General features: G+C 39.0%; 2 protein-coding genes across 6 annotated transcripts in view; one reads left to right on the top strand and one right to left on the bottom strand.

Annotated features, from left to right (window-relative positions):
* Positions 1-17,909, top strand: part of kcnab2a (potassium voltage-gated channel subfamily A regulatory beta subunit 2a) — a 117,498-nt gene extending 99,589 nt beyond the window's left edge. For all 5 annotated transcript variants that reach the window (XM_028448117.1, XM_028448119.1, XM_028448118.1 and 2 more), the window contains 6 exons: positions 2,168-2,253; positions 2,358-2,478; positions 3,919-4,013; positions 7,003-7,123; positions 11,829-11,917; positions 14,587-17,909. In XM_028448117.1, coding sequence (XP_028303918.1) covers positions 2,168-2,253; positions 2,358-2,478; positions 3,919-4,013; positions 7,003-7,123; positions 11,829-11,917; positions 14,587-14,676 — 602 coding nt within the window. In that variant the 3' untranslated portion in view covers positions 14,677-17,909. The remainder of the gene's footprint in view (positions 1-2,167; positions 2,254-2,357; positions 2,479-3,918; positions 4,014-7,002; positions 7,124-11,828; positions 11,918-14,586) is intronic.
* Positions 17,910-17,918: 9 nt separating this feature from the next.
* The window catches only part of megf6b (multiple EGF-like-domains 6b), a 48,013-nt gene continuing 40,819 nt past the window's right edge, over positions 17,919-25,112 (bottom strand). Inside the window, exons 29-34 of the mRNA XM_028448114.1 lie at positions 24,570-24,698; positions 24,344-24,472; positions 22,011-22,139; positions 21,789-21,917; positions 20,049-20,177; positions 17,919-19,875 (exon numbers count right to left, since the gene is read on the bottom strand). Coding sequence (XP_028303915.1) covers positions 19,811-19,875; positions 20,049-20,177; positions 21,789-21,917; positions 22,011-22,139; positions 24,344-24,472; positions 24,570-24,698 — 710 coding nt within the window. The 3' untranslated portion in view covers positions 17,919-19,810. The remainder of the gene's footprint in view (positions 19,876-20,048; positions 20,178-21,788; positions 21,918-22,010; positions 22,140-24,343; positions 24,473-24,569; positions 24,699-25,112) is intronic.

Raw genomic sequence — 25,112 nt, 5'->3', positions numbered from 1 at the left:
TTAACAGGAAGAAATCTTTAGCAGAACCAGGTTCAGAGGTGGCAGCCATCTGCTTCAACTGGTTGGGGTTAGTGGACAGAAAGAGGAACAGAACAGGATAGAGAGCTAGAACATCAGAGTTTTTCAGAGTAGTTGAGCCGTGAACCACAGATCAGGAACTGCCAGATCTAGTTTCACGACACCTGAAACAAAAAAGAAAGAGAAGGGCGAGGAGAAGGCACAGGCTGCAGGAAAACATGATACAGTATTAGCAGGTCGGCCTGCATGGTTTTGTTCCTAGTGGTTAGGTTAATGCTTGTTAGAAAGGCGACAAATCTCTTCCCATAGATTGGTAAGCTAGCGGCGACTCCATGGTCTGTAAATGCGACCGTTAAAGACCAGCGATGTCCGCTTTAGTGGTTATGTTTACTCTAGCGGCGACCTTATGCCTATGCCATGGAAGATTCCATTAAGTTTTGGAGGGGCCCGGATCAATAAACTGATTCTGGAGCAGTTTGAAAATTAGAAGATTCATATCTCTCATCATTGGTGAAATTTTGATAATTCAATTTAATTCAACTTTATTAATATAGTGCAAATTACAACAAAATAATCTCAAAGCGCTTAACAAAATATAGAGTCCGTAGTAAGAACCCAACAAGATCCACATGAGCAAGCATTTAGCGACAGTGGGAAGAAAAAACTACATATTTTTTATAGGAAGAAATCTCCAGTGGAACCAGGTTCAGAGGTGGCAGCCATCTGCTTTGACTGGTCAGGTTAGTGGACAGAAGGGCAAACAGAATAGGAAACAAGGATAGTCCATCCGAGTGCTCTAGACTAGTTTTTAATGTGTATCTCCATTTACCACTGACTGATCCTTATGAAGTTTGACTCAGTTATGTTGGTTCCTCAATTATCCAACCACGTTTTATCCTGATTGGGTCGGGATTGTGCATTTCATCATGATTTTTCTAAATAAAATAGGGGTGCCCATTCATTTGGACCGACTGTATTGTTATTAAAAGAAATATACATTTCTTCCAAGCCTTTGAAGTGTCAATGATCATGGTACTGTGATCAGGATCAGTAATCCAGATAACTGCCAATGTCTGGAACAGAGAATATTTGGCATTTTGCGGAGGTTTGCTCTTGTTAATTGTAACATAACATTATTTCTCCATAAATATGTCTGAACATTGTTTTCGCGGATCCTTAAAAAGTCTTAAAGGGCATTAAATTCATAAATCTAAAAACAAGGACTTAATTGTCATTAAAATGTCTTTAATCAATGTTAAATTGTAAAGCATAAGTAGGATTTGATGATTGTAATTAATCCCACGTTTCAAAATACGGTAACGTTGGTTTTTTTAAAAATATAAAATTTACCGTAACATCCAGTAATCACGACAGTGGAACGAACAACAAAACAGTGGCATGGTTACAGAGGGACTCTGTGAAGATGTGCGTCATGCTTGTAGCAACATTCAACAACATAGGGGAATTGTAAATTTAATGAAAATCACCTGTTTAACAAAGATTTTTCTTAATTGCTTTTCATTTGTGTATTTTACTGTTATTTTGTGTATTTTTGTGTGTGTTTACTTTGGGGGCCGCCAGATGCACGTCTGCACTAGACGCTGTAAAAAATGTATTTTCATTTTTTTCCACAATTATGTTTACTGTGAAGTTGGTCTCAAATTTTATTTAAAATAGCAATAAAAAGTATTAAAAACTCTTGAATTTAATTTGACTGAAGCTGTAGGAACCCTGCTGAAACACAGTAAAAGAAAGTATTGATGTTTAACCCTCTATGTTCGAAATGCATAAAAATATTTTACAAATAACAGTTTAAACACCTATCAAATTGCCTGTCAGCTGTATTTTGTGTTTATTGTCAGAGATATAAAGAAGAACCCTTTTTATAAGAAATATCACTTAACTACCATAGGCCTTGTTATAAATCAGTGTCTCTCTCACCAGAATGAGTCACTCCCTGTTCTCAATAACGTTATTAGCTTTTCTCCTTCAACTCATGAAATGTAGGTTACAAATAGTATCAAACAAGGCTAAAAAAAGAGGCCTCTACATGTACAGTGGAATCCCAGGACGCGAGTGTTTATTGTCGAGCAGAGAAGCCATCATGGTTGATTGAAGGTTGAGGACATTTTCTTGTGCCTTTGTGCAGAAACGGTTCGTGCAATGACTCATGTGATAAATCAAGGCATGGCCATGTACTGGGGAACATCCCGCTGGAGCCCAATGGAAATAATGGTGAGCATGAGTATGTCCAATCAAATAGTCTACAAATTACAATCCCCGCTGCTCTATAGTGCGTTACATAACCATGATTGTGTTTATGCCGTGTTTTCCTTCAGGAAGCATACTCAGTGGCACGACAATTCAACCAGATTCCTCCCATCTGTGAGCAGGCAGAGTACCACATGTTCCAGAGGGAGAAGGTGGAGGTGCAGCTTCCAGAGCTCTTTCATAAAATAGGTGAGCAGTATGGAGTTTTAAAGAGGGATGTGGTACCTCCTCTTTTTTAGCCCTCCTATTATCCTTGGGGTTATTTTTTTCTTCTTTTTTTCTCAATTTGTCCATTCAATATTTATCATTCAAAAAAAATGCTTCATATTTCATGACTTTTCCTAAATTAATGGGTGCAATTGATTAAGCATAATATCATGATATTTTTTCAATGTGCTGAACTTATAATGCACACATTGGTGTTCCTCTGAGGTCAATTTGACCCCAAGCTGTTTTTATAGCTGTGTAAAACTTCTGTCTGTCTGTCTGTGTGTGTGTTACCCATGAGTTGATACATTGATACATGTTACAGTTGAAGTGACGTAGAGGCGACTGTGTCTGAGACAGAGGATTGTGTTGAGGTGGACCCTGATTTTTTTTTCATCTGATGAGAATGAGAGTGTTGACCCTCCAGCAGACACGATCCCTTCAAAAAATTGAAACATCAAGCCTGCTTTTATTAACAGACAGATGTTAATGTCAACAGAACAGATCAGTGCACGAGGTAACAAGCAAAAGTGAAACACAGGCGCAGTGCACGCATGAGATAGTGGATCTATTTACATAATCCACGTGTCAAATATAACAGGGGTGCACAATGCGTTGATTGCGATCTACCGGTCGATCGTGGAGGCATTTTGTGTCGATAGCCCACTGCTACGAGTACTTTTTTTGTGGGTCTTTGATGAAGTGAGCAGCTGTGTTTTGTGCTTTGCATTTTCAAAATATTTTTCTTCATTTCTTCATGTTTTTAAATATATTTTCATCAAACTCAGTTTTTAAGTGTTACTGTTTCAATATTATTTTTTTTATTTGAATACAAATAAGTGGAACAAAGTGCCAACAGTGCTGAAGCCAGCATCCAATATAAACATTTTAAAATCCAAGTTAAAGGCACTTTTTTCCTCTACTAAGTATGACTGACAGGGATTTAATGTTTTTACTGGTGATTTAATGTTCTTATTGATTTGTAGACTGTTGAATGTTTTTTGTTGCATTTTTAATCATGTAAAGCACATTGAATTGCCTTGTGTATGAAATGCACTCTAGAAATACATTAATAATATGGAAATATTGAATAATTATTTAATAACTGTAATAGTAATAATAGAATAATAATATTAATAATTGTAATAGTGTACATATTGCAAGTTAATTATTTACAATTTTAACCACCACCCCAACACAGTAGATCGTGGTATAAAGTAGCTTGCAAACCGAAAAAAGTGTGTGCACCCCTAAAATATGAGGAAAAAGGACTGATTCAACATTGGATGCTTCAAACCTTGTCTAATTCTGTCCCTGTCCCTCTCTGGTCCATGGTCCACCTTGTTCGTTCACAATGAGGTCGCATTGAAAAAGATCCGATCTGTATCTGTTCCTGGTCTTATGTTATGTTTCTGTCCTCAGGAGTTGGAGCCATGACGTGGTCCCCTCTGGCCTGTGGAATTATCTCAGGAAAATACGACGGCAGAGTTCCTCCGTACTCTCGGGCGTCTCTGAAGGTAGACTGAGGATCGCTGACTGGGTTCCCATCCCACTCTGTTCACCAGTGTCTTTGCTGTGCTTTCCTTTTGACTAATTTTTGTTTGTTTACTACAGTGTGTGTTTGTGTCTTTCAGGTTTTGTTACTTGGATGTACACTGCACGTTCTGTACACCTTTGTTGTGCTGTCAGTGGCATGTTGGCATCTTCACAAGCGGGGCTGTTTGACACCCTCAGCTGGTGTCTGCTTCACACAAATTTGTGATGAAATAAAACGCAAACACCAACGCGGTAAAAAAACAACAAAATAAAGAAGATAGACTTTTCATGTTAAAGCTCAAACAAATTTGGAAGGTGAAGCGAGTATTCCACACCAAAGCCTCCACCTATACATAAATATCCAGTGCAGTGTTTATAAACCCAGTTACTTCACTAGATAGCTCATCTGATTAGCTTGTCAGCAGCTGTGGAATGGGAACATGACTAGAAGGGCTGGGGCTACTGTCCACTTACTCCCATATGGCTCTCCTACATTAGTGCATGGCAAGTGTTCTCTACTGTAATACTGTGCCTTTGGTCACACGTGTGCCAATACATATCATTAGATCAGCCATTTATAACTGTCCGATTTTATTTACTTGGTCTACAGATGTGTGACGATGGAGTAATTGAATACACAAGAAGTATAACAAGGCCCAGTGTGGTCATTTGGGTTGTAGTTTTTGGGTGTAAAGGACTTTTCTAAAGGCATACTGTGTTTTGTGGCTCACATAAGTTGGTAAAGTCAGTGTGTTAGGCTTAAAATCAATTGTGATATAAAGTGATTTCACCAAAGAAGGAAAAGAAATCAGAGAATGAAGTAACAAATGTTGGCGTGCTTAATGCATACTCTTTATAGACTAAAGAAAAGGAGAAAAAAAGGTTATGGACTTGTTGAAGGAGGCGTTACAGACATAACACAACTTCTGCAGTCTCATTATTAAAGTCATCGATCTCACGTCTAAACATTGAGTTCATCAGTTATATCAGACAGTGTAAACAGAAGAATGATGTTACTGAGGAAAAGAGTTTATTTGGTCAGAACTAAATGAGAGAATATGTTTGTAGAGTCTGAGCAAAGCCATTTATCTTCAAACTATATCATTCTAGAAAGTTCATTTTGTCTTTTTGAAATAATATGTTGAGGTTTCATTTATTCAGACAACTTTTTTTCAGGAAATTTACTTTGATCTCCTGACATGTCTCAACTGTTAGTCTTCCTCAGAGGCGTCTGCTGATCACTTTGATGTGAACTTATGGCCATGCCCAGAAAGAACTCGAGACATCAAAGCGATCAACAGACTGAGTAAGACTGACAGTTGACAGTCAAAACATATCAGGAGATCAAAGTAAATTTCCTGAAAGTTGCCTGAATAAATGAAACCTTAACATTATATATATATATATATATATATATTCAAACATCTTAAATTATTGTATTTAATGTATTTGATCTTGTATGACAAAAGTTTGCACATAATAAATGGCTTTGTTTGGAATCTGCAAACACATTCTTTAATTTAGTCCTGACGAAATAAACTCACTTTTCCTCAGCGATATCATTCTTCTGTTCACACTGTCTGATATAAATTGTCTGAATAAATTAAATTTTAACATTATGTTTGAACTAGCTTAATAATCTGTGCACCCTGTATTATTTGGTTATTTCATTTTAAAACCAAGAAAAAAAGAATTGTTTTTTTTTTGTTTCATTAATTTAAAAGCAGAAACAGGAAAAAGGAAAAAACAAATACTTGAAAACTGGTGTATTTCTGATCGGTTTTAAAATCAAAATAACATTAGTAATATAACATATTGTTTTGTTTGTTTCTCTTTTTTATAAAGCGCAGTTGATTCTGTCTATACCGAAAAAAATCTATGCACACAGGCCACAGGTGGTGACAGTTGCAAATACTACAGCTTCTCTGCGTACTTATAGTAGAGAATAAGAGCGCTACGTCAACTGCGTGAACCTCTTCGTAGTGATTAAGGTGCCATTTACTCCCCCTTAAACATGACGCTCCGGTGGGGAAGTCAACAAAGACAGATGTTGATCACAAGGAACAAGGAGCACCAGTAGATTGATTACACCATCTCTGGTTCCTTTAATCACACATGTGCATGTTTTACGTAGAATCCATTTTTTTTGTTTTGATGTATTTATGTAATAATAACATTTCATCAGTAATGTGACTTATGCGTTGCTCCTTTTTTGTCCGGGAGTAAAAGTCCGCCCCCGTCTGTGGGTCCTTTCTGTGTGGTGAGCTTAAAACATGATGCTCTCATCCTAGTTTCCCCGTAAATATCCAAATATCACACAAACAGAAAATTGAATTTTATAACAGAAAAACGCTGCTTGTCTGGTTTTTTGTTTTAAGTCAGTAAAACAAAATAACCACACTTTTTATTTGATATTTTGATTTGGTTTTAAAAGTGAATAACCAAAGAACGAAGGGTACACGGAATTAAACGGTACACTGATTTTTTTTTAATGATTTTGAATATTTGTGAAGTGGATTTTTAGTTGAAACATTTTCAACATTTTCCAATCATCTCAACTCTAGCTCCACTGACCTCACGCCTGACTCAGTGTTGTGTCCCTCTGTGTGGGCGTGCTGTGTTGTGTCTTTGTGTTGTTTACTGTGCAGTTCTCCATCTTGCTGTTGTCCAGTGACTGTTGTTGTTTGTATATTGTGCTCCTCCTGTGTGGATGTTTGTGCTACTTTGGCTTATTGTGTTTCTGTGGGCCTTTGTGACACCGTGCAGGTTAGATAAAGGATGACTCTGTAACCTGGAAACGTGTGTGCGTGTGTGTGTGTGTGTGTTCGTGCATGTGTGTGTGTGTGGGGCAGGGATTCCCTGGCAGCAGGAGACAGAGTCGCGTGTTTGAAAACAGGCCCTGGTGACACTGCGCTGGCGCCAGTGTGAGCAGGGCTGTGTTTTTGAGCAGGTGTGCTGTGTTTTCCACAGGGCTACCAGTGGTTGAAGGACAAGATCTTGAGCGAGGAGGGCCGGCGTCAGCAGGCGAAGTTGAAAGAGCTGCAGGCAATCGCGGAGCGGCTTGGCTGCACTCTGCCCCAACTCGCCATCGGTACGCAGATACACTCTGCCGCTCTCTCTCTTTCTGTCTGTCTGTCCGTCCCTCTGCCGAGGCCACGGCGGGAGCTGCTCGCTACGGTAGCGGCGTTGGTGTGTCGATGTTGTGGCATCAGTGTTTGTGTTTGTAGAAGACTTTCTGAATCCTTCATAAATGTCACATCCATGAGATATTGGAGGTTTCCCCACATCTCATACGATGTGTTGATTTGGAGCCTTTCCATGTGGATTTGCAGGTTCTACTCTTTGTAATTACTTCTTTTTTCTTTTTAGCTAAAACAAGTTATTTTCTACATTACGCTGAGTTCAGTCAGTGTTACACAATCAGCCCTCCTCTCTGGCCTTTAATCTCAATGGCCCTCATTTATCAACCATTCATACGTTCAGAGCTGAGCATACGACATGCATTTGACCAATTTTTGACTCTAAATGTAAAGAATTGTCTTGATTAAATAGCAGGGATTTATGCTTTTAGGCTGTGGGTGAGTAACATTTCATTTAAACCATAATTTGCCGTTATTGAGAATTTAATTCAAACCTCAACCCGAGTCCGTTCCAATACAGAAACACTGTTCACTGCCTCCGTTATTCACAGAGCGTCAAAAGCAGCTCCTTAAATTCCCATTTTCACGTTTTTGTTTTTCTTCACCTCAGCTGTGAGGATGCTGATTTTTTTCTCGGAAATATTTATTTCTTTGCCAGTGTTTGTTGACCTCAGTGGGCGGACCAGGAATATTTAAGCGCGTAACATGTCAATGACGATCAAATTCAGCCACGGCATTTACCAACACTCGGTCATTGATGCGCTGGGATTGGTCAGATATGAATGTGTAGTGTAAGTCCCACGTTGGTCCTGTCATATGACACAATGTTAACCAGAGCTGGACGACCAAAACTGATATTTCAATATTTTTCTCAAAATGTCAATATTCATTCTAAATCTCAATATTCTTTCATTCAAATAAAGTCGGACTAAAAAAAAAAACAATTATGGGTTATATATGCTGATGCAAAATGCCACACAGGTACATTTGTTAACAAACAGCTGCACAACATGTGCCACTTTAGTGTTTTTCTCCTTTAAGGGACAGCACGTGTGAGTGAGTTCTGTAGTGTGGCTTGTTTAGGGAAAGGTCTGGGTTAGGACGTACTTGGGCGGATTCACTAAGATCTGAAATAAAGGGTAGTAAACCGTGTGCATCCCTAATTCCTTTGGTGGTGCTGTTTCTTCACCTGCTGTGTGGAATTCACTAACATTGCGGTGGAAATAGGTGCGCGTATAGACATGGTTGAGACCGCCCTATTTAAATGAACATTTTGCTCGTTCAATGTGGAGAGGTGAGTGCACAGAAGCACAAAATGACATTTGAAGAAGTTCAGTTGGAGGCTACTGGACTTGTCTGTCTGCTGCACAAACATTTAATAATGTAGAAAACAAAGTAAACAAATACAAATGTTTGTTTGAAAAATAAACAAATAAAAACTTTAAAACCTAATTATATTTTTCCCCCTAATTAAATGTGGGTGCTCCATCAGGTTCTGTAACTTTGCTCTGATCAGTCCATAAAAAAGAGGCATTTTTCTATAGAAACTATCTTATTGATCTGTTGATGCCATTGATCTGAGTAAATGCAGTAACAGAGTCCGTCAATCAGTCGATCAGCACCATTTGATGATGCATCATCCAGCAGGTCTGAGTTCCAGAGCAACGCTTGTCACGCACACTCATTTGTGAACAACATTGTGCCATCACTGCATAAACGGAGCTGATCAACTGATTCTGGCCTGATGCTCCTGATGCTCCTGATGCTCCTGCCATCAACTCGACACGAGAGTTTTACGATCAAAACATGGAGAGAAAGACACAGGAACTCACTGGAGTTGTGAGTCCGGAGTGACATTCATGGATCTATGCGCACAGCATCCTCTCTGCACCGCAGGCCACTGGACTTCACACGCACCGCCGCGTTTGTCCAGCTTTTTCTCTCTCACACATGTCGCTCTGCATTTCTTATTCAGTGTTAATATTGACTATTGTTTTATTTAAATTATTTTCTTATACTAGAAAGGTACTATTTCCTGTGCTAAAACAATCACCACAAACAGTTCCAGATTTGATGAATTGCATTGCGCCCAATGCATTAATTTATTTGGATTTCCTCCTCTCATTTTTTGCTCCCCTTGTGAGAGCCACCTACTTTACATATTAATCAGAGGGAAACACACTAAATGGGTTTTGGGGGCGCATTGTGACGCACAGTCCTGATTCCCTGGGGTTTGTACCCCTTATTAGCGCGTGGAGTGACGTTTGCATGTGCTTAAATACCCCTAAACATTTAGCTCATGGTTTTTCAAACTTGGGATTGCCTGAAATAGTAATAAAAAAAAAAAAAATCATAATTATATATATATATATATATATATATACAGTATATATATATATTAATTATTATTATATTGAATCAAAAGAACACACAATCTTAAACAACTGTATTCTATACTTTCACTTTGTCAAATATATATCTACTTCAAACCAAATTCTGTAAAAAAAAAAAAAAATCTGAGCTGGCACAACTTGTCACTAATCGTGGCGACTCCGTATTTGTAATACAGCAAAACAAGGCGGGGAAGAAGTATTTCGGGTCGCCAGAAATTCTTAAAATCAAAATGGGCCAAAAAAAGTTGGGAACCACTGATTTAGCTTCTCTACGGTGAGTGAAAGCAAAGGCTGGCAGAAAGGATGGGCCACTAACCACTGAAAGAAAAATATTTTCTCTAGTTGATTGATTTCCCTCTATAATACTTAGTCATGCCTGAGAAATAAAGCATTTCATATTTATTCTAGTTATCTGGAACAAAAGTGCAGGAAAGAAGTATTATAAATGAATAAATCCTAAAGAAAGGTCATTTAACTTGTATTAAATATTTTTCTGCTTCAGTGCACCTAATTTATATTACTCGCTAAACTAGTGATATATCAAATCCTGTGGGCCCCCAGCACCAAATTTAAACTTAAAAAATTAAAGGTGTTTTCCGTTCATGTGAGACAGAAGCTGATCAACATGAGCGCACAGTGCTGTGAAAGCATTCAGAAAGCAGTGATGTAAAGGAGCGCTCACGTGTGCACCATATGTTTGGACGAGCACAGTCAGCATTAAAAAAAAAATAACCCTGCACACATAAATCTAGAGAGCGACTGCTATCGTTCACTGCGGGGGCAGAAAAGCGAGTGTGTGTTCCAACTCACTCACACCTGCGTTGAAATTGGCAGAACAGGCAGCGTGTGGAGAGTATATCTATCCCTCACTGTCTTATCTCAGTGCACATCACGGCCGATTTTTCACCCTAGCGGGGAATGCTGTGTCATAGATTTGTTTTCACGGCCCATTAGTGGATGCCCTCAGCTTTCGCATATACTATAAATCCTTCAGGAGCTTATAAAGTCAGCACAGAAGATGTGCTGCCTTTATATAGTACATAGTCCTTTAGATCATTGTGACACTTCAGTGTTGAATAAAAACTACATCACAGTGACTGAGTCCTGCCTGAGAATGGAAGCTACAGATCTAACATTCGCCCTCAGTTATCTGCCATACTTGGTTTATATTTTTATTATTTTATATGTAATACAATTTTTAGTTATGTATTTTTTGAGAAACCCATCCAAACCATTGGTTTGTTACAAAGGGTATAATGTTATGGTCACGATCAACAGATTGGAAGAAAAGAACAGATCAAACGGACAAATACACATGCTTTACTTTTACAGTTAATGCCGAGCCCAAATGAACCTATAACTATCTTTGTTCTAACCTTTAGACAACATTGCAAACTCCACATAGTGAGGCTAGGACTGTGAATTCACAACAAGCTCGTTCATATCCACACTCATTCCTCGAGGGTTGCACATCCGATTTCTCCATTTTTCCATATAATCTTCATTATATTAAACAGGCAGGCTCTAGACTCCTGCTCTAGCGTCAAGGCGTAATCATGGCATTAAAGTGTAGTACACACTAAAACACTTTTTTCTGCTAAATGCACATTTGACTAGGTATGAAGTGATGTCGTTTATTGATCTTGTTCCCAATCTCCACATTTTATTTAAAGTATTTTAATTTTAGCATTTTTAGTTGTAAAACATCAAAGTGAATGCCCTCTATGGGTTGGACGGCAGCTATTGCAATTGAATTTTGCTATTGGTGGAGATAGGATCAGTGACATCACTAACCATCAGTGTTGGCTCCGCCCCTCCTATAAAAGATGGTGAACATTGATTGACAGCTCTGTGCTGAACTGTGCAGTGCTGTGGGGGCGGGTCTGCTGTGACTGGGCGTGTCTTAATTTAGGACAGCCATAATCGATTCATTTTTTTAATTTCCCCTAGTGGCAGGTCGGCAAAAACCTGGGGTTGTAATTACACTTTAAATATGTGAATAAATGCATGTTTTAGCACTTTACCTTCTAGAATGGAATAGAGACAACACTCAAAAATTACTGAATACAACATGTACGTAATATGTGTATGTGCGCTCACGCTGGAGTGTAGATTTAGTTTGGACCAGGATATTATTTCAACTTCGTCTCAGATTGTGTGCTGTATTGTGGTTTGTGTGTGTGTGTGAATGAAGTGCTGTTGATGAGCGTGTACGTGTGTGTTTATGGTGGGAGTCTCACGGCTTGTTACTGGTGTCCTGCAGCGTGGTGCCTACGGAACGAGGGAGTGAGCTCTGTTCTTTTAGGAGCGTCCAACACCGACCAGCTGATGGAGAACATCGGAGCCATACAGGTGAGTGTGTGCGTGCGCGTTTCTAACAAAACAAGGCAAATGTTACATTTTAGAATGTTTGATATGATCTCTCTAGTGTGTGTGTGTGTTGGTGCATCACATTCTGCACACGTTACATGGGTACAGTTGGGCCTTATGGGCAGCTTTACGTTGCATGCTCCGCTGCGTTACTGTACTGAGTTAATAAGGTCAACCTCATATCAGCCGCCACAGGGATTGAAGACGAGCTTATAGCACCACGTCTCCTTCGTCTTCTGATATGATGCACTGTTTAATCAGGCTTTCAGAGCAGGGAGGGGTTTGCCTCCTCTAGTCAGAGAGCACCAGCAACTTAACTCGCCTCTGTCATTAGTGTGTGTGTGTGTGTGTGTGTGTGTGTGTGTGTGTGTGTGTGTGTGTGTGTGTGTGTGTGTGTGTGTGTGTGTGTGTGTGTGTGTGTGTGTGTGTGTGTGTGTGTGTGTGTGTGTGTGTACAGTCTGCATCTGCTCTGCTTTAGTGCATTTGATATTTGCGTTTTGAAATGCTACACTTACATTGCCTCTGGGCTCCATATGTTTTCCCTTGGTAGGAATTTCACATCACAGGCACTGAATAGATGGATAGATAAATAATTTAATGGTTCAATGATTCCTAAAGAATTTCACAAATGAAACCACAAATAAATTATTTAATTCAGTGTTAAGAAGCACGACGTCTCCTCTATAAAAGAGGAAGTTCATTCAAAGTCAAATTGGAGGCTTTTAAATCAACAGTAGGTACATTGTGTGATTGAATCATCACCAAAAATCCTCGAGCTCCTGATGACTCTAGGGATGATATTTAGGACACATATTTACAGTATGACTAACTAAAACCACTTTAAGTGTGCAGCTCAGCTCCATTTAAACACAGACTAGCTCATTTAATATGTCAATGGAAAAAGTTGCATGTGCTGGGAAAGGTTGATTCAGAATTAAAACCAATATCAAGGAGTGGTTTTCCGCAGACAATTGGTGCCACAGAACTGTTTTTCTTTCTCTTTTAGAATTAATCATTTGTTGTTACTTCCTCAGTGCTTTCAGGTCCACTGAGATCATTTCTGAACTTTGCTGCTCATAAAAGGTTTAATGGATTTTTGTCAAACTGAAACAATTGTTACATTTTCAGACACTTAAAAATGCTAATCCTAAATCTGAGCACATCAAGGCTTTATTATTAGGTAATTAATCACTTTATTAGCATAATTACTAGCCACTGTAGGCCATGTTATTATTGTCATTAACTAGGAAAAGTCCTGTAAACCTAATAATCGTTCATTTAAATTACAAGTTACATGAAATATTGAAGAGAGATATTTTCATTTCATTGATATTTTAAAAGCACTATAGTACTCAAGCTGCTTATTTATTTAAACTGTAAATAAATAATTTAAACTGTATTTATTAAACTATATCATATATTATTTAGAACAGCCCTTTATGTCGTATTTGCTAGAAAGTAAAAAGGTAAAATAGAATCCTGTCTGGATGCAATTGCAATGTTTTTAAGAACAGCATTTCATCAGTAGTCACGCTGAGACATTGACAAGAATTATATGAAAAAGTGCATCTAGACGCATTGATTAATAATCAAATTGTATCGTGAGGTGCTTAAAGATTCCCACCCCTAAGCTCGACATCACTACCAGGAACATTTAACATTAAAATATATATATTTTTAAATATTTCTTTGCACTCAAATAACTTTATTGTTACTGTTTTGAAATATTTGATTGCACATTTTGTCATTTTTTTGACTTTTGAAGAAGAATAGTCACAATTTTTTATTTGATTTTTTTTTAATAAAAGTAAGACATTTGCCCTATTTTATTGAAATGTTGGTGTGATGCGGGCCCTGAAAATGTTTCATTCTTTAAAGGGGGAGCAACAGAATATGGTTAAGAACCACTGACCTAATATTTTGTAATTCTGACTTTAACTTCTTTTAAGTTAAAGTCAGATAAGTTAATTAAGTACAAATTTGTAAATAGTTGTCCAGTACAAGTACATTAAATGCATACATTTCTGTGAATTTTTAACTTATAAACAGCAGAAGCTCCTTTAGCTCATAAAACTATAATAGCTTTTTAATGAAAACTGATGAAATTAAGAAATAAATCTGGTAGTTTAACTTGGTAGTTGGTGCGAAGAACAGAAAAGGAAGAAAAAACAAACCAGAAACAACAATAATGATGACAAATAGGGATGTCCTGATCCGATATCGGCCTGAAAACGAATATCTGATTCATATTCAATTTAATTTAATTTATTTTTTATTATTTGCAATTAATTTTTTTTTATTTTATTCAATTGTAGAATACTGTAGATATTTTGTTGAAGGTTAAAATAGATGTAACCAATTGGTTAATAATAGATGGGTCAGTGTTTCTCATACCTCCACCTGTCCAAGCCTTTTTTAACATTCCACACTACAAAATAAGTAATTATTATTTTTTTGTATTAAAAAAAAAAGTAAAAGTATGTATGATTCATGCTGATATCGTATCGGATCAATATCGGGATCGACCGATACGCAAGGCTGCAATATTGGTATCATATCGGAAATGAAAAAGTTGTATCGGGACATCCCTAATGACAAATATAAAAGACTAATAAATGTAACATTGTCATTGTCTGTCTGTCCACTCACAGGTCCTTCCTAAGCTGTCGTCCTCCATCACACATGAGGTGGACAGTATCCTCGGCAACAAGCCGTACAGCAAAAAGGACTACCGCTCCTAACGTGCTGCACGGCCCCGCCCAGCAGGGCTGCTCATCAGCCTGCAGCCGCGGTGCCCCACCTTTGCCTGATCCTCTGTTTGCTTGAGCTTTTACTGAGTGAGACCCTGGCGCATGAGTCTGGCCTCACCAAGGCCACGCAGGGCACCTCATTTAGAGTTACAGGGATACAATAAGAAAAGGAGGAAAACACAAGACGCCTCCTTAAGAAACGGACCAGAGTTACAAAGAGAGAGAGACAGCGTGAGAGAGAGGGTAGAGATACGCGCTCATACTAAAAAGTCAACTATACATTGAATTCAGCTGAATCGTATTTTAAATCGTAGACAAAAAAAAAACGTCTTTTAAAAAATAAGCACATGCTTGCTTGGCAGCCAGAGTTCTTCTTAGTCGCTCAGTCTTTGCTCTTTCTTTGAAATGAAATGCAACTGAAAGGAAGAGATCGTGAACTATAGACACACATTTGTTTCCAAACCAAACAACTGTGTGCTGTATGAATTGGTCACGGTCTCTCTTTGTGTAATCAATCAGCACTTTAGTCCTGTCAGGACAAAAGGAACGGGCGTGTCCGCAGTCTTATCTCTTTGCTATTGCACTATAGAATCGCATCGCCTCTTCTTCAACTCGCCCTCCTCATCCTCCCCTCTGTGTTTCTACTGGCGGTGCCGTCAGACGACCTCACGTGTAGCGACCTAGTGCTGATTACAGCAGGACTTGAGAGGACATTGGAAGGAAAACCCGTACAGAGTGAAGCCATGAGAGCAGGAACCAGAGGGGCGTGGTCAATCAAATGTTTCACTGTGTTTCCCAGCCGATGACCTCCAAGCTGGGCTGGGGGGCGGGGGCTCGTATCAACGCACACCTGATGAGGAAAAAAAAAAGCCTCTCTCTGATCAGTTTTCGTTGGAGTGTTTTGCCTTATTTACAGTCGCATCGAGCTGTGCTTCAGGCTGATGCGAGCAGGTCGATGGATGGCTGCCCTCCGTGGTCACTTGTCCTTCCAGTTAAAGTGCAGCAGCAGCTCAGGTAATGGAGCAGGTGGTTTGAATTTAGCTGTCTCTTTGTTTTATGTGTGGACACGGTTAGGAGGACCAGTGACGTACCAATGTGGCTTCAGCCAAAGATCTTCTTCTTCTTTCTCCCTCAAGACGACACACACACCCCCGTCTCTGACACACACCCCCGTCTCTGACACACACTCCCGTCTCTGACACACACTCCCGTCTTTGACACACACTTCTTTAAAGCATGTGCAGTCCAGCTTGTTATTTACCTAAAGTATGAGCTCCTTATATCTGACCGAGCAGTTATTCTGGTAAATAGGTCCTTCATATCAAAAATGCATAGAACACTTAGGTGCTTTAGGATCAATAAGGTTCGTTTTAAGGTTATTATTAAGGAACCTTTTACTGCCCCTGCGTCCCTTTGAGTGCTCTCTTTCTGTGATCAAAGCACAAGTGGACAGCATGTGTCACGCCCCCATTAAAGCATGGACCCTCTTCACCCATCTACAACGACTCAGCTTAAATAACACATGTAGATTAACTCGAGTGTTGACCAATGATCAACACTTAAGAAAAACTAAACAAGTGCAGATTATAGAGAAAATAATAACGTGTATGTGACGAGGTGATTAGTGATCGACTGTGTGGCTTATTTGGTCCTGATGTGAATTATTACAACAGCAAAAAAAAAAAAGTCTGCTGTTGGTTTATGTGTGAGTGCAGGTGCGTGTATATGTAGAGACAACCTAAAATCCCACCCCTTTAGCCTTTCTGTGTCAGTTTGTACATTTAATTTGCTGTGTCTCGTTTGTCGAGTTAAAATGTTAAAAAAAAAAAAAAAAAACACACACAGAAGAAGAAATATGAAATAAAATAAGCTAAAAACATTTAGATGATGATGATGAATCTGTGTAGCGTTTGTGTCTTAATGCTTTTAATCTGCAGGGAGCAGAAAACGTATGTGAACACGTCGTAGTCATCTTCAGTCTGCTAAACATGATAAAGAATAAGATGAACAAACACTGGAAACCAGTGAGCTGATCTGACTCTGCACTGGGATAAACAAACCCACCAGCCAGCAAGTGAAAGGATCCTAGTCCAACACATCATTGCCTGTTTGATGTCTATCAACAAAGATCTGGGATTTTAAAATGTTTATTTAAATAAACTGACATACACTCACTTACACTCACAAAAAGTAGAAATCATGTCTTACAGGAAACCTGTTTTTCTGTTACAAAGAGTGAAAAATTGAAGAAATTTCACAAAAACGACAAGATTTAGGAATATTGTCACATGTAAAAGGATTTGACAATTAATCAAAATTAGTCTGTGTGAATTTATTCTGTTTTGACTTTATTATTATTAAATAACACACATAGATAGTGTGTTGTTTAATAATATAATCAGTCTGTTAAAAACCTCAGACAAAAAAATCAGATACAAGCCTGTCGGGAAGCAGGTTAGGATCACAGACTTGGTTACTATGGTAACAAACTTCCGGGTTTCAATTATGGAGATGATAAATTAGAGTTTGCTTCCAAATCATTGGTTTTTTTGTGGATCCTGAGCTTCAGCTGGTTGGTGGGTGATGTTAGCACAGAGCAGGGTTAGCTCACTATCACAGCTGAATCATTGTTTTTTTTAATTTATTTTTATTCGATTGTCTTTCGTGACAACCTGCTCGATGATGCTCTCATGCTGTGAAGAGTTTCCCGCCCACTGTGGAATTAGTGTGTGTGTGTGTGTGTGTGTGTGTACAATTAAATGCTTTAAGAGGTTCTGATTTCATCATATTTGCTGTTATGATCGCAATGAATAGTAGAATCAGACCCACAGGGGGACAGAGCTCATGGGTTATATATAGAATATATTTTTTATGTTTCTTCAGCATTCAAAGCTGTAGGTTTTAAAAACAAAAACAAATGAAGAGCTGTTTTTTTAATTTTTGTTCATCATGCTGCAGCTTTCCTATCAGTATTGAAATAAACGGACAAGTTTTCTGTTGCGTGTGAACGCAGCAGTGGGGTTCACTGGGCGTCTTCTGTACATACCCACCTTTGTACAAAGAGAATTCAGTTTGTGATCACCTCTGCCTTTTTATTCCGTTGGGTTTTTCTTTTGCAGGCATTGCTTTCTGCACATTGCTTGAGTCTGAACTTTAGACAGGATGTACAGCTTCGGTCTTTAATGAAAATAAAACGATGATCAAAGAAGAGCGAGAACCAGAAACATGTGCTTGTGTCTTTATTTTGTCGTATTTTCCTAGCTTGCAACGTCTCTTGTTCAGATGCATTTGAACATAGTAGTGTATAAAACTGTGTACAATCATGAACAATATAAATACGAAGCAATTTGTACAGAAAATCAACTTAAAAAGAAAATAATTACAAGCAAATCCTTAAAGATGGTGCAAATAAATGCAAGATATGTTACCTGAAATTGAGTTTTTTTTAATATTTTCAAGTCCTGGTGTGTCACTGGGTTTGAAAGTGCATGTCAGGGGCTGCAGCATGTGTTTATAGGTTGGACAAGCAGTTGGCAACACCAGTATAAAGAATGAGCTGTGGACAGATTTCACCAAATAAATCACATTTAGCAAGAAAGTACTGTCATCTACCTGGTTACGCTAATAATACCTTTACTTTAAAATAGTTTACAGACCAAATGTTTTTTAAAATAAAGTAATATGAATGTGGAGCCTTTTTCATGTCTACTGTGGTGCACTGTTGTTCCACCAAACCATAGGTCATACTTCATGTTGTAACATTTGCAAATAGCTTCATGGTACCAAATACATTGTATAATATGCAGCAAATGTGTCAAACTCAAGACCCAGGGGCCAAATGTGGTCCTTAGTTTAAAGCATGGGTCAAAATCAGGCCCAGGGGCCAAATCTGGCCCTTTACATCAGTGGTTCCCAAACGGTGTGCTGTGGCTTTTTGTGACAACCATTTATTATTATTGCATAATACAACTACACAAAAATATTTTTTTTTATAATTTACCACTTTGTATGCACTTATTTCATAAACTCAATACCTATTTTTTTTTAATTATTATTATTATATTTAATTAATAAATATTTCACGAGTAATATAGTTTATAGTTAATAGCATTTTTCCACAAAACTTTTCTAAATTACAAAGAAAGGTCACAAAATCAAGGGTTTATGAAGTGTTGATTTTGCAGTCAATTGTTGTTTGGATGTTGTCGGCGCCATTCAAACTGTATATATCACCTATACGTGGAAGTGAAACCAGGGCACATTAGTGTTAAAACTGCACTTTATTTCTAACTAATCTGCCGTCCACTTGAGCTGAACTGCACTGGATTTGGCCCCTGAGCCAAAATGAGTTTGACACCCTGACACCCCCGCTTTAGAGCATCTAATTTGGCTCCCAGGAGAAACTAAATAATTACAGAGTAAACATTGTAAATTATCAACTAATGCAGTTTTAGGTATCTCAGCATCTCCAAGTACACAAAATCAATATAACTCCATATTATTTGCTCTAGCGTTTAGTTTTCCTGTGCTTAAGTCACTCGATGGCAGTCATTTTTAATCTCAAATTGTTAAAATCCTACCATTTTCTTCAAATGATTCCACAAAAAACAAAATTAAATTAAAATTGATGACAAAATAAAGAATTTTTTGATATGCAGATCTGCAGGGACCAACATCCGTCACTTATTATTCATTTAGGGCACAAAAAAATGTTCAAATCAAACTGGTCCGTATTTGGCCCCTGAACTGAAATGAGTTTGACACCCCTGATATACAGTAAAATAGTTTTTGTAAAGTACCAACAACAATCTCCCCCATACATTGGCTGCTGACGCTGATGTCCTCTTCATTCAGAGATTGCTACCATATAATACTCCGAGCAGAGAATATCATCCTAAAGATCAAAATTGTTTCCAGTTCCACTTCGAAGACCATAATTTAACGCACTGATGGTGGGGCTGATGACACAAACTGGAAAATAAAAAGTCATTCTCTGGCTCGCTCACAAAGTTTGGATTCTAGTTCTCGTCTGAGAGTCTCTATCCATGAATCCTGCAGCTGTTGTGAGTCCTGCTCCCAGCCTTCACCCATGTCCCTGATGTCCTGGGTCAGCTTTTTAGGGCCACTATAAGGAGTTTTGTTTGGAGTTTTCTCTGCTGCTGCTGCTGGGAGTGAGCTGAGGATGTCCACCTGAGCACAAACGCCATGTCAGCAAATATACAACATACCCAACACCATAGAAAAGTGCACAGTCTGCAGTTCTAGCGATGCCTCTTCACTCATGAGTGACGACTGTCACACTGACGTCCCTGTGGATCTAATCAGTGTGTGTCTGTGTGCACGTCTGATGGTCATTACTGCACCTTCCTGGCAGGACGGTCCGATCCAGCTGTGCAGACAGCTGCAGCGCCCGTTGTGAGCGTCGCACTGAGCTCCGTTCTCACACTCGCAGGTTTGTGAGCAGTCTGGCCCGAAACGATTGGCTCTGCAGTCTGAGACACAGGGGAGCGATGGTTTAGTTATCCATTTTCACCACTACTCACCAGTCCAACATGCTGCACTATTAACCAGAGTCAAAACCAGTAGCTTAAGGGAAAAGTGTGACTCACTGCACCAGTGCATTGGCATTATTTACTTGCGCAGATGTTGTCCGATCACAGCTAAGATCATGTAATTCAAACCAATTTGAAAGGACTGAAATGACATTTTGCACCCTTTAATACGATGGAGGTGTTGGCTGCTCCTCAATGAATACGGAGACTGGTTAAGGTGGTAGAGGGTTCGCCTTCTGACAATATCATCCGACCAGCAACAAAAAGGGGCGTTTTGGTTTGTAAGCAGAAACACCCCTTTCTTCTTATTCACTTGTCGGTATTTCGAAATAAGATGTTGTAATTAGGTTAGGGTTATATTTTCCATGATCTATATGTTGAAGCAGTAACCAAGCTGGAAGTCAAGATGTAAAAATGATGTTGTTTCAAACCCTTTCTGATTGGTTGGTGAAAAGGTACCAGAACCCCCACTAAGGCAGTTTTGTAGCCCACCCGAAACGCCCCAAAGCTGGCCAGACCCGCCTCCCTTCTGATCGAGAGATTCAGGGTTCAATACTAAGGCTATGGGTTCTATTTATGTGACAGCTCTGCACTGCACCTGTCTTCTGACCTGTGTGTAGAACTAGCTTTTTGCTCCCTGAGCTGTTGCAGGTGTCCCCCCATAAATCCGGCGTGGTTGGAGAGCCCATGGTGCACCGTGCCCTACCATAAGGGATTAGAAAACACATTTTCTCTGCAGGGAAGAAGGTGTTTAACATCGCAGACATGGTCTGGCTCTGACTGCAGACACTATGCTAGTTTTCACCTACAGGAGGAGCTTTTTAAACACCTGTAGTTTTACAACACAGAGGAATGGTGGCAGCACACGCTGCAGTAATTCCAGATGTGGCTCAGCAGTAGATGTTGGTGTTTCTAAGCAAGGCCTCACCTCTCAGCTGATGATCAGATATAACAATTTGATAACACAGAGAACTAAACTACAGAGCTGTTTTGGGACTATTTCTGTGGTATTTGAAGCACTATATACAGTAAGTCAAGTCCTTTAATGAGGTGACAAGTAATAAAGTACAAATACTTCATTACTGTACCTAAGTAGTTTTTTTGGTATCTGTGCTTTACTTGAGTATTTATTTGTTTGGTGACTTTTTTTACTTTTACTCCTTACATTTTAAAAAGGAGCTCCGTCCTTTTAAGACCTTCTTGACACATTTTATTCACACATTATATTTATAATGAGTGCTAAATTCTCCAGCAGTTCAAAGAAAACAGATTTAACTTGTTTCCATGTACCAGTATCGTACTAGTTCTTAAAAAAAAAGAAAAAAAAATATATATATAATTGAAGGGACAGTTGTTTAACTTTTTACTTAAATACATTTTGTAGCATGTACTTTTTTGCTTTAAATAAGAGAGCAACTTCAATACTTTCACTTTTACCAGAGTCATTTTTTATTCAAGTATCTATACTTTTATTTGAGTACTGAAAACCAGTACTTTCGCCACCTCTGTCCATTTATCATTTACCCCCCCAAAAAAAGGATGCAGGATTACCGAGGTCACATCTGGGTCCCGTCCTCCCTGAGGAGCAGAGACATCGTCCTGTCACAGGATCACATGGAGTGTTGCCCTCACAGTCGCACTCTTTAACGCAGCCTGGACCGAAGTGGACCCGATCACAGACTGAGAGACAAAGGTCGAGGATGTGAACATCATCTCCAGAGATCATCAATCACTGACTTATCATTGGCGTGAGTGGAATCGCTTTGATCTGACCTTTGTGACAGCGTGCCCCGTGGAATCCTGGGGGACAGAGACAGACGCCCGACACAGGGTGGCAGGGTGCCTGGTTCATGCAGTCACACTGCAGCTGACACAGCAGGCCGTGGAGGCCAGGAGGGCAGGCTGGGGGATGGGGGAAAAGTTCAGAGTTGAGATCAGTGTTTCTCAAATGGGGGTACGTGCACCCATAGGGGTATGTGATGGTGAGAGAGAGTGAAAAATTAACAAATGTGAGCATGAAAAAATGAAGATACAATGATCCCACACCAGGCAGAAGATGACCAGAAATTATAAAAACTATAGAAATAAATCTATGTTGTTCAGTTTTTCAACCTTGGGGTCTAACCCCTCCTGTGGTTTTTCGGAATTTAAATGGGGACGCATGAAATGTCTAGTAATTGATAAAAAATATGACTGATTAAAAGTATATTCTTTAAATTTAAAACAACACACAAACCTAACTGTGTTCTATACTTTCACTTTCTCAAATATAAATGTGATTAAAATAAAAAGCACTATATATCTGAGAGGATGCAACTTGTCACTAATCCTGGCTGCTCTGTATTTGTAACAGTAAAACAAACACGATAAAAAAAAAAAAAACTAATTGAAGAAGAAAAAAGTGCATTGGGGCCTCCTGAAATTTTTTACATCAAAATGGGGTCACGATCCAAAAAAGGTTGGGAACCACTTTGCTAAATACTGTTTGATTCCACTTATTTACAAAATTATATTATTTAAAAATGTTATCATATTATTACTACTACTACTATTACTGGTATTCTGAGGAAAATGTTGTAGTAGGACAAAGGTGGTACTTGGATTTAGAAATAAGAGAAAGGGGGTACTCGAGGCAAAAAAGTTTGAGAACCACTGGTTTAGATTACATTCCCTGAGAGAATAATATTACAACCAGTCAGGGTGTTGGATTTGCCGGAAGACAAACTGCAGAATCCACTGACTGATAAAAAGACATCAAATACACAGTTTTCATATTTGTATCTTAGATTCACCTTAATAAATCCTTCCCATAGTCCCTGTGAGGGTAATACAAGTGTTTATGGGGTGATTGAGGGGTCTTTCATCTCTCCCTGCTGTCTCTGGCCAGAAAACAGCACTTGCAACTTTCCTGCCTCCGACCCAGTGGTAAGACGTACTGCTTTAGGGCAGCACAATACAAACTAATGCTAGATTATGACCAGCCCAGTGGCTACACACGGTTGTCTACAAAGTCACTTTTCTCAAAAAAAAAAAGGCAGAGAAGACCTTTGTCCGAGAAACGGAGCAACTCCATGTAGTGACAGCTCAGCAGCAACACACAGCAATCACACACACTGTCATCGCGGCAACAGGCACGCACACACACTCACAACCCAGCGCTCCATCAGGCAGCACACACACAAATATCCATCCATCCATCTTCAGAGCTGCTTTGTCAGCACACAAACAAACCCATCAGACACATTTCCACACTTCCTTCCATTTTACTCCCACATCATTCATTTATTTAACTTGTCTCTCTTCCTCATACTGTTCACATGGTCACATGGGATTATATGTATGAAAGCACCCTTAGTGTCACTGTTGTATTAGGATTCTTCAGTGATCGGTTGCTACCGTCTTGGGAGAGCCACACCCCACAGCATGTAGCTGTGGGGTGTGGCAGGCAGCGGGGGGTGCTGAGTGTTTACGACAGTGACACAACCAAAAGGGACCTTTAGGGGGAGCGCTAAGCACAGGTTACTTAGTTCTGCTTTAAATCACAAGGTCCCCACGGTCATGAAATTCCTGGAAAATTTCTGGAATTTGAAAAAAGTCATGGAACAATTGAACTGTTTTGGAAAAGTTTTGGAAATATAGCCTATTTTAATTCAATGTTTAAAATCCAACCGTCGCTATTACGATGGGATGCTAAGCAAGTCCTCTAACCCTAACACATTGTGTTGTACATTGCTTTGGATAAATGTGTCTGCTAAATGAAATTGTGATCTTATAATCTTATAATTAAACTTGGTAGAACTTAGTTGTTGTTTAATGATACATTAAACAACTGATGATATTATTGCAAAATGGGTGTTAAAGGCAATTGTGCCATGTACAATGCTATATGATATATAAGTGATGGACACAACTTGCATTCCCTGTGCCACATTTTTGCGACTAACCGTGGCACACTCGCACTAGTACACTGGAAAGACCCGTTCATTTTTGGTAGAATAGATCTTAGCAGTTCAAAACAACCAACGTCATGGAAATTTGGTAAAATATTTTGGAAAAGTTGTGAAAAATCCTTGTGAAAAAAGTGTGGGAACCCTGTGAAGTCTCACCGTGTTCACACAGATGTCCGTAATATCCTGGACCGCACTGACACGTCCCCGTCACTCTGTCACACGTGCCGTTGTTCTGACAGTTACATCTCAGCTGACAGTTTGCACCGAAACGGCCCACAGCACACTCTGTAATAACACACACACATAGATCAGTTTTAAAATGAGCTGCAGGCCATTTCCATGTAGTTGGAATGATGAGAGGAATACGTAGCCCCGCTGTCACCTTTATCACAGAGAGCTCCAGTCCATCCCAGTCCACAGGTACAGTTACCAGTTACTGAGTCGCACACTCCACCATTAGCGCAGTGACAGCGCTGAGCACAGTCAGCCCCAAACCAGCCTGGAGGACAGCCTGAGGCCAGACACACACACTCAGATTACACTCAGGGACATTTTCAATTCATGTGACAGAAAAATGTGATATTTTTGATTTATGAAGCTACATTTTATCTAGATTGATGCAACAATTGCAGTAAAAATAGACTGATTTTTTTCACTTTAGAATTGTATTATATTTTCCACATACATACATATGAACATAGTACAACAAACAACAAAGCATGGCATCTGGTCTTAGTTTTGTTCATTTTACAAGAAAAACAAAGAAAACGAAAAGTTGATATTATCCTTTAAATGCTGGTGTATTTGTAAAATGAATCCTTTTGTTCAATTTTCTGTCAGAATCCTCCTTTTTTTAGTCAACACAAACAATAAGTCCTTTTTTTTCCTAAAACCCATATTTCCTGTACTATATCTAACCATTGTT

This window comes from Gouania willdenowi, chromosome 5, assembly GCF_900634775.1.
Source record: "Gouania willdenowi chromosome 5, fGouWil2.1, whole genome shotgun sequence".
NCBI classification, from domain to species: Eukaryota; Metazoa; Chordata; class Actinopteri; order Blenniiformes; family Gobiesocidae; genus Gouania; species Gouania willdenowi.
The sequence above is the reverse complement of the archived record's forward strand: the minus strand, read 5'-3'. Positions and strand labels throughout refer to the sequence as shown.